We start from the raw sequence: 15,254 nt of genomic DNA on the forward strand, positions 1-15,254 counted from the left end.
AAACCAGATACTTCTTCCGGGAGGTTCCTTAGTCATTGCCCTTAGCTATGCTAGTCTTGCTGCCTGCTTGCAGATTAATGGCATGCATTTGTGTGTCTAAGTGAAAGAAAGGGTGGTGATGACATGACATGACAAGACTGGCCCTGTTGCAGTTTTGTGGAAAGAGGGCAAGGCAGAAAGACAGCTACTTCTTCTTACTCAAATATATCCGACTCAGCTGAAGGAGACACACAGCCAGACTGAGACAGGTAGATTCTTCAGCTCGCACCTGAATTGGGTTTTCATTGCTGGGGGGAGAAACAGGTGGGGACAGGAATCACTGTTTGGTGAGAAAAAAAAATGAGGAAGCTCCTATTTGGTCAGATAGTATTATAGGAATTTGGGAGAGGCACTACCGGTAGCACAGAAGGGGTTCCTCCAAGCACCTTTCGTGGTTTGGGGTAGGAAAGGGTCTGCCCCCAAACCCACCTAAATCTCTTGGCTTCAAGCCTGTCTCCCTAGTTGGCAAGTTCGGTCTCCGGATACGGTGCTAGTCGTCACTTATAAAGCCCTTCATGGTATTGGACCTGGGTACTTGAGAGACCGCCTGCTGCCAATTACCTCCCAAAGACCCGTCAGATCTCACAGGGTCGGCCTCCTCCGGGTTCCGTCCACCAGCCAATGCCATCTGGCTACTACCCGGGGGGAGGGCCTTCTCTGTGGCAGCTCCGGTCCTTTGGAATGAACTCCCCGCGGAGATCCGGACCCTCACCTCTCTCCAGGCCTTCCGGAAAGCCGTCAAAACCTGGCTGTGCCGGCAGGCCTGGGGTTGATGAGTTCCCCTCCCCTCTCGACTGGTATGGCTGTGTGATTTTCGTGTATTTTAATTATGTGTACTGTTGTTTATGTTCCCTTTCCCCTCTGAGTTGTTCGCCGCCTTGAGTCCCTCCTGGAGAAGGGCGGCATACAAATAAACCAAAACTAAACTAAACTAAACTAGTTCGGGTATCAATGTCCCATAGTCACAGATCACAGGGCAATGGATGCTGTATTTCATCTCTGTTTCGTAGCAGTAGAACAAGGTTTTCTGGTAGGCTGTTCTGCCATCTTCCTTGGTACTTGACCCCCTTCTTCTCCCTTCCCCTCCCTCCTATTTCCCGGCCGTCAAATCATTTGAAGGGTGGGGGAGGATGACTAAATTTGCCGTCCCTTCCCCAACCCGCCCCCCTCCCACCCTCTTTCCCCCTGCCCTTTCAGTGGTTTCCCAGAGTGCCAGAAAAAAGTGAAGGTGGGGGTGGCTGGATGGTTGAGTCACCTTGTCTGGCTCAGGCTGGAATTCTCACCACCCTTCTCCTTCCTCGTCCCCCCCCCCACCACTACCCCAGCATACTCTGTACCCCCCCCCCCCAAAATAAGCCTCCACAAACCTTAATGTTACAGAAGGGGCTTGTTCGGCTTCTCCCAAAACTTTACAGCATTGTCTTCCTAATCTATACTATAGCCGGCTGTCCCGCCCACTCGTTTTCAGAAGACCTTTTAAGTTATCCCGTCCAACTTCTTGCTGCTGCTGCTTCCCCCCCTCTCTCCGTTTCCCCCCGGAGGCCAGCTTTGGGGGGGGGGGGTCCTCAAAGAAGATGGCCATGGTGCCTTGTTTGCCAGTTTATTCTGTTGAGAGGTACGATGCCTTGGAGTATAGAAGTTCAGTTCCAAGATTGCCAGCCAGCCAGCCGACAATTGAGCGGTAACTCGGTCCCTCTTAACTGTACTCCTTTTTCAGCCCACTTGGTGTGGGAGTGGGGGCGTCTAGCCCTCCCCAATCGGGCGCCTTCCAACACCCCCCCCCATCCCGAGCGATCTGTAGTCGTTCGTGCTAGAAATTAAAGGCGCTATAAGGAAGACATACAACATGGAAAAGGCGGTTCAACTAAAAGTACCCGCTTGGTTTTCATAGGATTTACTTCCAAGCTGAAGGCGTGCAGGATTGAGGGGGGGGGGGGAATCTTTGCTTTCGGCTTTCTCTGCATCCCAAAAAGTTGCAGCTTTTTCTTGCTCCGCTGCGCGACCCGATATCGAGATAACAATCTCTCCCCCCACCCACCCACCCCGCGCGCCTTCCCTTGCAGTTCCAGGTTTATGAGCTTTCCAGCTTGTTCCTCTTTGTCTCTACTTGCCTCGGGGCAGTAACTTGTTCGAGGAGGGGGGCTGTACCTTTCCAGCACACGCCCCCCCCCCCGTCCTATAAATCTCGCCTGACTCCGCCCGGCTTAATTATGTCCCGCTCCTCTTGTGTTTCCAATTTCTGCAGGATCCTGCGCCTTTAAACCCGGACCCAACCCACCCAAGCGCCGGGGTCCCACCCACCCTTCTCAATCCCAGTTAAAATGAGCGGGTCTCAAGCGCGACTCCATCAGGCCGCAGGAGCGGGTGCAGTCAGTGGCGGAGGCGGCGGAGGTGCCGGCGGTGCCCAGGGGGAGGTCTCTGCCGAGATGCCGGCCACCGAGAAGGACCTGGCGGAGGACGCGCCCTGGAAGAAAATCCAACAGAACACCTTCACGCGCTGGTGCAACGAGCACCTGAAATGCGTCAACAAGCGCATCGCCAACTTGCAGACGGACCTGGGCGACGGGCTGCGCCTCATCGCCCTGCTCGAAGTGCTGAGCCAGAAGAAGATGGGGCGCAAGTACAACACGCGCCCCACCTTCCGCCAGATGCAGCTGGAGAACGTGTCGGTGGCGCTGGAGTTCCTGGAGCGGGAGAGCATCAAGCTGGTCTCTATCGGTAAGTCCCGGAGGTGGGCGGGGAAGTGGAAGAGTTTTGTCCCGGGAGAGCGCTAAGGATTTGGGGGACGGGTGGGGAGGATGGAGGCCCGGCTCTGAATAAATGGGGCTGCAGGGAAAAGGGGCGTTGGAAGGAAAAAGTTTCCCCAGTAGACGGGAAAAGCGGCTGGCTGGTGGTTTGGGGGGGAGAGGCATCGCCTTGTTCTCCGTTGGCGAGGCCCAGGTGCAGAGGGGGAGGAGGGGCGCGCTTTAGAGCCCCTCCCGCTTAAGGGGTGTGTGTGTGAGCCTCAGCCTGGCGGGATGCTCCCGGGAGGGGGCGGGGAGGAGCACCCCTTAAAGGGGAGCACCCGGATGGGTGGGTGGGTGGGGCTTCCTTGGAAGCGGTTGGGGGGGGGGACGGGACACAACAGCATTTGCAAACGGGGTGCTGCGGCTTTCCGGAGAAACGCCTCGGTCGGCCGGGGCCTGTTGGAGGGGTGGGGTTGGCCTTACGACGGCGCATCTGGGGCGTGGTGAGAGCGCAGTGCCCGACTCCGCTTCTGTCTGTCTTTTTAAAGGCGGCCTCCTTCCTTCCTTCCCACCACCCCCGGGGCCTCGTTTCCCCCCCCCCCCCGGAGGTGATGAGTCTCTCCCCGGCCCGAGTACTTTGGGAACTCGGACCGTCGAATAAATAATTCATCCCTGTGTGTTTCTAACCTTTCCTGGCCTGGCGCACCTCGGTTCTTCTCTGCTCGGGAAAGGCCCGTTAACTTCTTTGGAGGGGGGCGGAGGGAGGTTTGGGGGGAGGGAGGCTTCCACGCTTCATCTGCTTTTGATTCCAGAACCGTGCTCGGTTTCCCCTTGCGCTGCCCCCTCTTTTCTTTAACAGCCCCCCCCCTTTTCCCTTTGATCTTCCCTCCTGCCAGACGGCGGGGTGGTGGTGGAGGAGGAGGAGGGTGTGTGTGTGTGTGTGGGGGGGAAACAAAGTTAGAAACTTTGCAGCAGCAGAGAAAGGGCGGGTCGGGGGAGAAAATATGTCCCTGAGCCGCTAGGTTTGGAAGCTGCACTTGGGAGCCTTCTGGAAAGAAAGCCCCTTTAGTAAACTATGTGGACCTGCAATGCCTTTGTCTTTCCAACCAGGTCGGTCCTGCAGTTTGGCCCCCGATGGAGGCCTGCTTTGCTGCTCTCTTTCAGCCACAATAGAATCTCAGCCTGTAATATTGGCATGGCTGCATTCCAGGGAAGGAACCAGTTGGCCTTTAACATTACTCCAGGGTGGGAGCCTGTGGTCCATCCTATGCTGCTGGACCGCAATTCCATTGAGTCTTAGCTAGTGTGGGAAAGAATGACGACTCTTCTGCCCACTAATATTTGGCAAGCCACTGATTTCCTATCTTGTCATATCAAAGAGGCTAGAAGCTGCAGCTTAAAATAGATCCCCCAACTACTCTGGGCCACTGGGAGAGAGAGACTATGCCTAAAACTACTGGCAACTTCCTATACGCCTTATATGGAGAAGGAAATGGGGCCAAACTGCACTCAAGAGTGCCTGTTTCTCCTGCACTTCTAGGGGCGGGAAAACTAGTTTATGGTAACTTGTAGGTAAAAGTTGATATAAAAAGGGGGGTTGTTTCTATCTGCCATCTGCAAGTGGGTACACTTTCTCTACCTTCCGCTGGACTTGGTTTCTGGATGATGCTGAATTTTGCCAAGCAATTAAAGGAGGCAAAGTTTGGCTCATTGTTCATTTAGTGTTTGGGCTGTGCCCATGAGCAGCAGTGTCGAGGAGGTGTGCCACAAGCAGCTTTGCTGTGGCCCAAGCTGTGGAAGGAGTACAGATTCTGAACTTAATTGGACAAAAGAGCTAACAAACAGCTTATTAGCATAGGTGCCCCTTGAATAAGTCTGTTTCTCCAAGAAACAAGTTTGTTATCTATACGTTGTGCTTTCTTCTATGCAGTCAGCATTTTTTTAAGTTAAGAGGGTCAGCCAGGTCTGTACTCCATGGTCAAGGATGGTCTCTTCGATTACTGTATCTATCCTGATGAAAGAAATACGGAAGATTGCTGAAAGTGCCCTTGACACATCACACTTTCTTATCAAACATTACCCTTGTCTAGAGTTAATGATGAGCAATGTCTATAGAGCCTCCACTTCACCATGACACAGAGGAAGGGGCTTAATGTGGCTTTATGTGGGCTCCTGGGCCACATTTCCAACCGGTGACCATAATGTTTAGGAAGCCTGGAAATTCAATAACATTTGGAAGATATTTCCCCCATTTCTAGTCTACAGCATCCTGAAATGTGATGGACCTACACCACCCATATCTTCCAAGTCCATAGTTAGTAGTTAGGAAGTACAGTTGGGCATAGCTGGAGGCAATTAAGTCAAGAGTGGGCGTGTAGTGTCTAGTTTGGGTGGGAAAGGCTCCACAATGTATCTAGGAAACTTTGAGCTTCTCATATATTGCATAAATAGCATCTTGCCATGTGCGGATGCTCACATAAAGAGGACTTGATTTTATAGGGTTTCTCTTGTCTTGTAGCTGTACTGCTACAATCTCAATTCTACACTGCCATAATCTATCCCAGTGTTTTTCAACCTTTTTTGTGCAAAGGCACACTTTTTTCATGAAAAAAATCACGAGGCACACCACCATTAGAAAATGTTAAAAAAAATTAACTCTGTGCCTATATTGACTATATATAAAGTGTTTTTCCCACGGCACACCTTACACTATGTCACGGCACACTAGTGTGCCGCGGCACAGTGGTTGAAAAACACTGATCTATCCAGTGATTCTCTGTCCACAATCTTAATTCTGTACGAGACCAAACCTGGGTCACAGTTTGCGGCTCTCTTAACAGATTTTTGAAGTTCATGGTGAAATTGGGTGTGTGGATATAGCATTAGTGATAAAAAGGTTGAGTTGTCAAATGCCATTTTTGGGGGGTAATCGTTCAAGCCTGGGATAATTTCTGTGTTACTTTTTCTTTGTACTGTTCCTTTCCCTATTTTTCTTAACATTTTTTTCCTTCTACATTTTAACTTTTATGTTTTTAAAAATAACGGGGTAAGTCCCTACGTGATTAAGAAGCCTGACTTTGCAAATAATATGAAATTGAGTAATACGGGGTTAGCTCCGAAAGGCACTGGTTTGTAATTCTTAAGAAATGATATAAAGAGGAACAAAACCAGACAATCCTTAAGACTTGCGTGGATTCCTGGTTGAACTACTCTGGCTGCTGGTGGCAGAGAATGAAACTTGCAATTTGAAGGCAGGCTCATGATAAATACACAAAGCATTCTTGAAAGAACATGTATGTATGTTTGTATGTTTATTAGACTTGTATGCCGCCCACTCCCGGAGGACTCCGGGCGGCTTACAATAAAAAGGGGAAGGGAATAAATAAGGCAAACAAACAATTTAAAATACAACAACGTTCATAGATTACTGTGGGGCTGGATACTTCAACAGCCCCCGGCCTGCCGGAGCAGCCAGGACTTAGTGGCTTTACGGAAAGCCTGGAGGGTCGTAAAGGTCCGGATCTCCACGGGGGGGAGCTCGTTCCAGAGGACCGGAGCTGCAACAACATACTCGGTACACCACTCTGAAACCGGTACACCACTCTGAAACCGTTGACATCTGCATTTGAGCTTGCCCAGCAATCCTAGAGAGCGGTTGTAGTAAATTTTCTACATACTGCACAACAGTTAGGGGCATCAAGGTGGCGCAGTGGTTAAATGCAGCACTGCAGGCTACTGCTAGATCAGCAGGTCAGCGGTTCAAATCTCACCGGCTCAGGGTTGACTCAGCCTTCCATCCTTCCGAGGTGGGTAAAATGAGGAGCCAGATTGTTGGGGGCAATATGCTGACTCTCTGTAAACCGCTTAGAGAGGCCTGAAAGGCCTATGAAGCGGTATATAAGTCTACTGCTATTGCTATTGCTATTGCTATCAGCTCTAAAGCAGTCTTCAGTTTGAATAGGGAGGGGGGGGCGGAGGAAAAAATCCCATCTTTTCTCCCAAATTAGGAGTGGGGGACACTCAACGGGAAACATTTCTATCTGGTCCTGCTAAACCTTCTAGCCTGGGAATTAAGGGAAGTTTTGAGTTCTGCAGTTTGATGCACTGAATCACTGGGCTGCAGACGCTGACTCAACCTCGCAGTGGCTGAGAGGTGGAGGCAAAAAAGTGTGTCTCCAGGCTGCAAAAAGTGAAGCTTAAGGCCTGGTATATACATGTGGGCGCACGTATGCACGTCTGTCTGCTGGTGGGTAGGGTGGATGGGAAGGAAGGAAGGAAGGAAGCAGTGAATGGGCATGTGGGATTGGCCTCCATCCTCCCTTACGAATGTATGTAAGCTGGCTGTTCCAGTTTCTTCCTCCTCAGATTTGGACACACAGATGGGTGGGCTAGGAAGCCCTTTCCTCCTCCTCCTCCTTTGGGAGGCAGGAAGCATGGGGGGGGAAGGGGGAGCAAGCCAGACGGGAGGGGCTGAACCTAGCCTGCAGAAGGCTTATTCTTTTCCCCTCCCCCTGGAAGGAGGATCGTTGGGATGGAGAAGCCGCTGCCTGCCGGCCATTCCATATAAGGCTAAAAAATGCTGGAGCAGCCTGCGCAGGGTTGTGTATGTCTGTGTGTGTGTGTGTGTGGCTGGGTGGGCGGTGCAGTGCTGGGTGGGGGAGACGGTTTCTTCGCTTGCCTCCTTCCTATTCGGTCCCCCTCCCCCAAATTGGTGAAGAAGGCATGGGTTGCTTAGCCCTGCCCAGTGTGTGAATCTGCGGCAGAAGTCAACATTAAAAGCTTAAAAGCGGTGGGCTACGCATCTCCTGGAGACCTCTTAGAAGTGGGGGGGGGGTTTCCCATCCCAGCATTTTTCTGAGCAGGGCAGAATGAGACGCTTGGGACTTTACACCTGTACTTGGGAAAGTGAAGTTGGGCTTGCAAATCTCACTGTCTTTTCCGTTGGATGCTGACTTCTGAGCCTTCTCTGTCCTCCTGGCCCTTTTGTTAAATGCTTACTTGACTTAGTGCTGGGTGTTCTCCGAATATGCTCAAGGTCTGACTCCCTGACCTGTTGAACAGCACATAAGGCTGCATGGGTAGGAGTGGCCGGAAGAGAAAGTTCAGTGTGGTCAGGGGGCTTATTCACAAACTCTCAAGAATGATACGAGAGGGCTATGCATATTCTTACATAGTTTCTGATGATCCAGATGGTCTATATGTGAATTGTAGAGACAAACGCAGGTTTTTACAGTAGTTAGCTGGATTTTAGTTCAAGGTACTCTTGTGAGAACACAGGGGAAGAAATCCAGAATCCATTAAAGCTTTATGGTGCCACAAGACTCCTTCAACAGAATACCTCTGCTGCTGGAAGTGGTCCTTATAAGGATGGCATGATAGTCCGCTTTTAATTGGAGGCCTCTACATGGATCTTGGCCATACTTCCCCAATGAGCATCCTTAAGATATGTCACACTGCAAATTCCAACCATCCCTAGTCAATGACTGGGCTGTTACTTATTTATTCAATTTGTATAGTTGCCCCAACTCAGTGATTCTGCTCATTCATAAAAACGATTAGGTGAAGATGAAGGAAAATGTATTCTGAGTGGGTACTTGCTGATCGGGCTTCTCTGATGTATAATACTATTCATGTTGGACCCAAATACTATTGCTACACCATAGATAGATAGAGAGATAGATAGATAGAGAGAGAGAGAGAGAGGGAGGGAGGGAGGGAGGGAGGGAGGGAGAGAGAGAGAGAGAGAGAGAGATATGAGATAGAGATAGAGATAGAGATAGATAGATAGAGATAGATAGATAGAGATAGATAGATAGAGATAGATAGATAGATAGATAGAGATAGAGATAGAGATAGATAGAGATAGATAGAGATAGATAGAGATAGATAGAGATAGATAGAGATAGATAGAGATAGATAGAGATAGATAGAGATAGATAGAGATAGAGATAGATAGAGATAGATAGAGATAGATAGATAGATAGAGATAGATAGATAGATAGATAGAGATAGATAGATAGATAGATAGATAGATAGATAGAGATAGATAGATAGATAGATAGAGATAGATAGATAGAGATAGATAGATAGATAGATAGAGATAGATAGATAGAGATAGATAGATAGATAGAGATTGATAGATAGAGATAGATAGAGATAGATAGAGATAGATAGAGATAGATAGAGATAGATAGAGATAGATAGAGATAGATAGAGATAGATAGAGATAGATAGAGATAGAGATAGATAGAGATAGATAGAGATAGATAGAGATAGATAGAGATAGAGATAGATAGAGATAGATAGAGATAGAGATAGAGATAGAGATAGAGATAGATAGATAGATAGATAGATAGAGATAGAGATAGATAGAGATAGATAGATAGATAGAGATAGATAGATAGAGATAGATAGATAGATAGAGATAGATAGATAGATAGAGATAGATAGATAGAGATAGATGATAGATAGAGATGATAGATAGAGATTGATAGATAGAGATTGATAGATAGAGATAGATAGAGATAGATAGAGATAGATAGATATAGAGATAGGTATAGATATATAGAGATAGGTATAGATATATAGGGAGAGAGAGAGGGGGGGGATATAGAGGGATATATAGATAGATAGAGAGAGAGAGAGAGATAGGTATAGATATATATAGAGATATAGAGATAGATAGATAGATAGATAGATAGATAGATAGATAGATAGATGATAGATAGATAGAGATAGACAGACAGACACAGAGAGAGAGAGAGAGATTAGATAGATAGATAGAGATATATAGAGATATATAGACATATAGATATATAGATGATATATAGATAGATACTATGTAAGATTTATGTCACATGAACTAAGAATATATATATATATATATATATATATATATATATATATATATATATATATATATATATATATATATATATATATATATATATATATATATATATATATATATATATATATATATATATATATATATATATATATATATATATATATATATGCTTGATCTAATGCCAGGCCCCCTTGTACTTCATGGAATGCGTGTGGAATGTGGGATCTGTGACTCCCTCAAAAACCATAATAACCAAACTGGGGAGTTGGCTAACGAGCCTTCTCAGCAAATGATTAATTCGGAAGCTTAATGAGAGTAGGGAAGGTCTCCCCTGTATGCATTTTATTCAGCAAAAATAAACGCACTGATTTATGACTTAATTCTGCAGATCTGGGGCCATTGACTGTTCTTTCTCTGAAGATCTGCCAGTAACAGCAGCCTCAAGCTTGTGGTGCATTGCCAGATCAGGGCTGTTGTGAGTGATAGCAATCAAGAAAAAAATGGTGTGCTGCGATAGCTCCTTACTCTTTCCATGCTGTGCTTAAAAACAGCTACGGTGCCTCTCTTGAGTCCAGAATAAAAATCTGTGCAAGCCTTCCAAACGAATTTAGCAGTTCCAGCTCTCTGTCTCTTAAGGCACAATTTCTTTCATAATGCACCTAGGATGTAGCTGTTGTTTTTGCACTTCAGAATCAGGATATGAGACAATGCTCCCTCTAAGTCTGTGTTTCTCAACCTTGTCAACTTGAAGATGTCTGGATTTCAACTCCCAGAATTCCCCAGCCAGCGAATGCTGGCTGGGGAATTCTGGGAGTTGAAGTCCAGACATCTTCAAGTTGACAAGGTTGAGAAACACTGCTCTAAGTAGCTCTTTATGCATAAAAATGTGTGGCAGAAAATTAACATGGTATATACAGGTAGTCGACATTTAGTGACCAAAAAATTGGAACTCTCAATCCAGTCGTTAAACTAAATGGTCGCTAAGTGAAATAAGGATCGTACTTATTATCTTACTTCAGCTCTCCTCTGCATTACAGTCCTGTGAAGGTTGTAAATGTGAGGATTGGTCACAAACTTACTCTTATCCTTGTAACTGCAAATGGTGGTTAAACATGGATTATTGATGGGCCTTCCTGGGAGTACTTATAGCAATAGCAGTTAGACTTATATACTGCTTCATAGGGCTTTCAGCCCTCTCTAAGCGGGTTACAGAGTCAGCCTATTGCCCCCAACAACAATCCGGGTGCTCATTTTACCCACCTCGGAAGGATGGAAGGCTCTTATGACCCGGATTCAAAGTTACGACAGTCAGGCCTCCTCCATGATCACATAACCACACTTCAGGCTCTGGGCAACTGAGCCACATTTAGCAACAGCAATAACACTAATATCCTGCTTCACGGTGCTTTACTGCCCTCTCTAAGTGGCTTACAGAGTCAGCATATTGCCCCCCAACAATCTTGGTCCTCATTTTACCCACCTCGGAAGGATGGAAAGCTGAGTCAACCTTCAGCCTGGTGAGATTTCAACTGCCAAATTGCAGGCACACGGCAGACAGCAGAAGTAGCCTGCAGTACTGCACTCTATCCACTGCGCCACCACAGCTCTCTTTACAGGCATTTGCGGTATCCTGTGGTCACATGACCCCGTTTTATGGCAGTTTTGCCAGCATTTGCTTCCAGTTTTCAGCAAAATTGTACCCATAATAAACCATTGATTTGCTTAAATGACTACGGTGATTTGCTTAATGATTTCTGCATATAAGGTCATAGAATGTGATTTTTATGACTATCACGACGACCATAATGGGCAGACTCCCATTACGATTGCTAACTCAAGGACTCTATATATGCATTATGTCATTTAATTAGATTTGGAAGAACCCCAAATGGAGATTTAACAAAGAAAAAAGAGAAAAGAATATGCATCCCGAGGTGCATATACATCCCCAGCCGAGGTGGCGCAGTGGTTAGGGGGCAGTACTGCAGGCCACTTCAGCTGAGTGTTATCTGCAGTTCAGCGGTTCTAATCTCACCGGCTCAAGGTTGACTCAGCCTTCCATCCTTCCGAGGTGGGTAAAATGAGGACCCAGATTGTTGTTGGGGGCGATATGCGGACTCTGTAAAACGCTTAGAGAGGGCTGAAAGCCCTATGAAACGGTATATAAGTCTAACTGCTATTGCTATTGCTATCCCCACGGTACAGAGCTGATCCTCAGCTTACAATCACAGTTGAGCTCAAAATCTCCATTCCTAAGTGAGGTAGTTGTTAAGGGAGTTTGAGAAAGTTACAAATAGAGATCGCATGACCTGGGACAGGGCAACTCATAAATAAATGCCAATTACCAAGCGTCCGAATTTTGATCATGCGACACTCCGGATGTTGCAAGTGTGAAAAGTGGTCATAAGTTACTATTTTTAGGACCGCTTTAATTTTGAACAGTCATCATATGAAAGTCAAAGGCTACCTGTACTATTATTTTGCATATCGACATCCATAAATAAGCAGTACAATTTTGCTTCTAAAACGCCTTTTCCTAACAGGTCAGCAGGGCACCAGATTGGGGAGAGGGGTGTTCTAAAGATTTCTGGAAATAAAATAAAAATAGCAATAGCAATAGCAGTTAGACTTATATACCGCTTCATAGGGCTTTCAGCCCTCTCTAAGCGGTTTACAGAGTCAGCATATCGCCCCCACAGTCTGGGTCCTCATTTCACCCACCTCGGAAGGATGGAAGGCTGAGTCAACCTTGAGCCGGTGAGATTTGAACCGCCGAACTGCAGATAACAGTCAGCTGTAGTGGCCTGCAGTACTGCACCCTAACCACTGCGCCACCTCGGCTCCCTGTCACTTGAAAGACAGATAGTCCTTCAGTCATAAAAGATCTGGCCAATCATTGATTATTATTTGAGGAGGTTCTAGAGCAGGGGTGTGTCAAACGTGTGGGCTGGATGTGTCACCGGCTGGCCACACCCATGCCCTGTTTAGCGAAGGGGGGGGGAGTCACGCTATGTCACCTGACGACACGAGTTTGCCACCCCTGTTCGAGACTGGGAACTGCATGCAGGTAAATGCAATTCTGTGAATATTATGCAATCTCTCTTTGAGAAAGTTCTCTTGCCAATATTCTATGCCAGTGATGGCGAGCCTTTTCGACACTGAGTGCCCAAACCCCGGAACATGCGTGCATTTGTACGTGTGGGAGCACCGGAAACCCAAAGACCAGCTGTCTCCCCGTGGAGATCCGGAGCCTCACCACCCTTCAGGCTTTCCGCAAAGCCACTAAGACCTGGCTGTTCCGGCAGGCCTGGGGCTGATGAGTTCCCAGACCCGCTTGAATTGTTGCGACTGTTGCTGTGTTTTTAACTTGTGTGTCTTTTTGTTTTGTTGTTTGTATTCCCCTCCACCTTTGTTTGTTAGCCACCCTGAGTCCCTCGGGAATAGGGCGGCATACAAATGGAATAAACAACATTTCTTCCAGTTTCCGGCAAGTGCATGCCTGTTTTGGGGGGCATTCTTTGAGCTGTTTTCAGGTTGTTTTTCAGACCAAAAATGGCATGAATATGGCCCCAAAAACAGCTCAAAAAAGGCCTGAAAATGGCCTGGTTTTTTTGGCCATTTTTCAGGCTGTTCTCAAGCCATTTTCTGACGCTCTGGCGCCCATGAAGTCCAGCTGGCTGGCGTACATGTGCGCACTGGAAACCAGAAGAGCAGCTGGTGACGGTGCAGATGCCCACAGAGAGGGCTCATGTGGCACGTGTGCCATAGGTTTGCCATCACGGTTCTATGCTATGGTATTTTAAGAGTCTACTAAAGACCCATCTCTTTATTGAAGCCAAGTTAAATTTTTCTTCTTCCCTTCTTTTAAATATTCCTGCACTGAATGGTGTATACACACCATTGTTTCTCAACATGAAGCAGTGACTGAGAGCTGAAGTCTTAAATACATCTTAAAGTTGCCAACTTTGAGAAAAAACTGGTATACGTCAGAAGTACAATATATTTCTGCTTTGCATTTGTATTTGTATTTTATTATTTGTATGCCGCCCTTCTCCGGGAGGACTCAGGGCGGCGAACAATTCAAGGGGGGGAAAAAGGGGGGGAACATAAAAGACAAAATACAAATAATAAAAGTAGACAACAGTCGCACAACCATACATGTCAAGAGGGGAGGGAACTCATCACCCCCAGGCCTGCCGGCAAAGCCAGGTTTTGACGGCTTTTCGGAAGGCCTGGAGAGAGGTGAGGGTCCGAATCCCTGCGGGGAGTTCATTCCAGAGGGCCGGAGCTGCCACAGAGAAGGCCCTCCCCCGGGTAATAGCCAGGTGGCATTGGCTGGTAGATGGCACCCGGAGGAGGCCAACCCTGTGAGATCTAATGGGTCTTTGGGAGGTAATTGGCAGCAGGCGGTCTCTCAAGTACCCAGATCCAATACCATGAAGAGCTTTATAAGTGACGACTAGCACCTTGAAGCGTATCCGGAGACTGATCGGTAACCAGTGCACTTTATTTGAATTATCTGTTTTCAGAAAATTTCAAATCTCAGCATTCCTAGCCAGAATGATTAAGCTAACAGTAGCATTATCTAGGTTGGTTTTTATCTTTTGGATTATTAGGGTGAAAAAAACCAAAGGTCTTGAATGAGTTAAACAAGGCATTCAAGATCTTGGCTTTTCACTACAATGAGAATCAGTTAGTGTTTCCTCCAGTCCTCCAGCTCACATTACTGGAGAGGCTGAGGTTTCATTTTGCTTGTTGCATATTTAAATGGTTGCATTCCTTTGCATAGCTTTATTAAGCAATTCCTGGTAGCCATTTTACTTCATCTATACTTTCCATTTTTGTCCCCTCAAGTGTTTGGGGCATCCTCTAAAGAAACTATAGCTCAGTGTATCGGTTCTGGTTAGAGCCGTGATGGCGAACATGGCCCGTGTGCCACAGGTGGCACGTGGAGTGAGGCATTGCTCTGTCAGCTCCAGCGTGCATGTATATGCTGGCCAGCTGATATTCGGCCATTTTTCGCCTTCCGGAGGCTTCGGGCTTCCCTGAAGTTCCCTCTGGAACTTCCGGTTTGTGTGTTGGGCTATTTTTCGCCCTCCCCTGGCTTCTAGAAAGCCTCTGGAGCCTGGGGAAGGCGGAAAACGGACCTACCAGGCACACAGAAATAGCAATAGCAATAGCAGTAAGACTTATATACCGCTTCATAGGGCTTTCAGCCCTCTCTAAGCGGTTTACAGAGTCAGCATATCGCCCCCACAGTCTGGGTCCTCATTTCACCCACCTCGGAAGGATGGAAGGCTGAGTCAACCTTGAGCCGGTGAGATTAGAACCGCCGAACTGCAGATAACAGTCAGCTGAAGTGGCCTGCAGTACTGCACCCTAACCACTGCGCCACCTCGGCTCATCGGCTTTTCTGAAAGTCAGAAAATGGCATTTTCTGACCTCTGGAGGACCTCTGCGGGGGGTGGGGAGGGCAGGGGAGTCTGCTTTTGCCCTCCCCAGCCTCCCAGAGAGCCATGCGCGCATGCACGGGGAAGCAGGGTGTGTGTGTATTCACGCGCACATGCGCATGGGGCTAGGCGCAGGAGGGCATTAAATAATGGGGGTGATGCAAGCGAGCGCGATAGCGCGCATGCGCA

The 15,254-nt window shown here is 47.4% G+C and overlaps 1 protein-coding gene across 6 annotated transcripts in view; it reads left to right on the plus strand.

The window, feature by feature from the left end:
- Positions 1–15,254, plus strand: part of FLNA (filamin A) — a 117,252-nt gene that overhangs the window by 13,840 nt on the left and 88,158 nt on the right. For all 6 annotated transcript variants that reach the window (XM_087710879.1, XM_087710880.1, XM_087710883.1 and 3 more), the window contains exon 2: positions 2,285–2,757. In XM_087710879.1, the coding sequence (XP_087567005.1) occupies positions 2,361–2,757 (397 nt within the window). In that variant the 5' untranslated portion in view covers positions 2,285–2,360. The remainder of the gene's footprint in view (positions 1–2,284; positions 2,758–15,254) is intronic.

The sequence above is a fragment of the Thamnophis sirtalis genome, unplaced genomic scaffold (genome assembly GCF_051295495.1).
Source record: "Thamnophis sirtalis isolate CommonGarterSnake01/CBP01778 unplaced genomic scaffold, rThaSir2_p1.2 scaffold_3, whole genome shotgun sequence".
Lineage (NCBI taxonomy): Eukaryota > Metazoa > Chordata > Lepidosauria > Squamata > Natricidae > Thamnophis > Thamnophis sirtalis.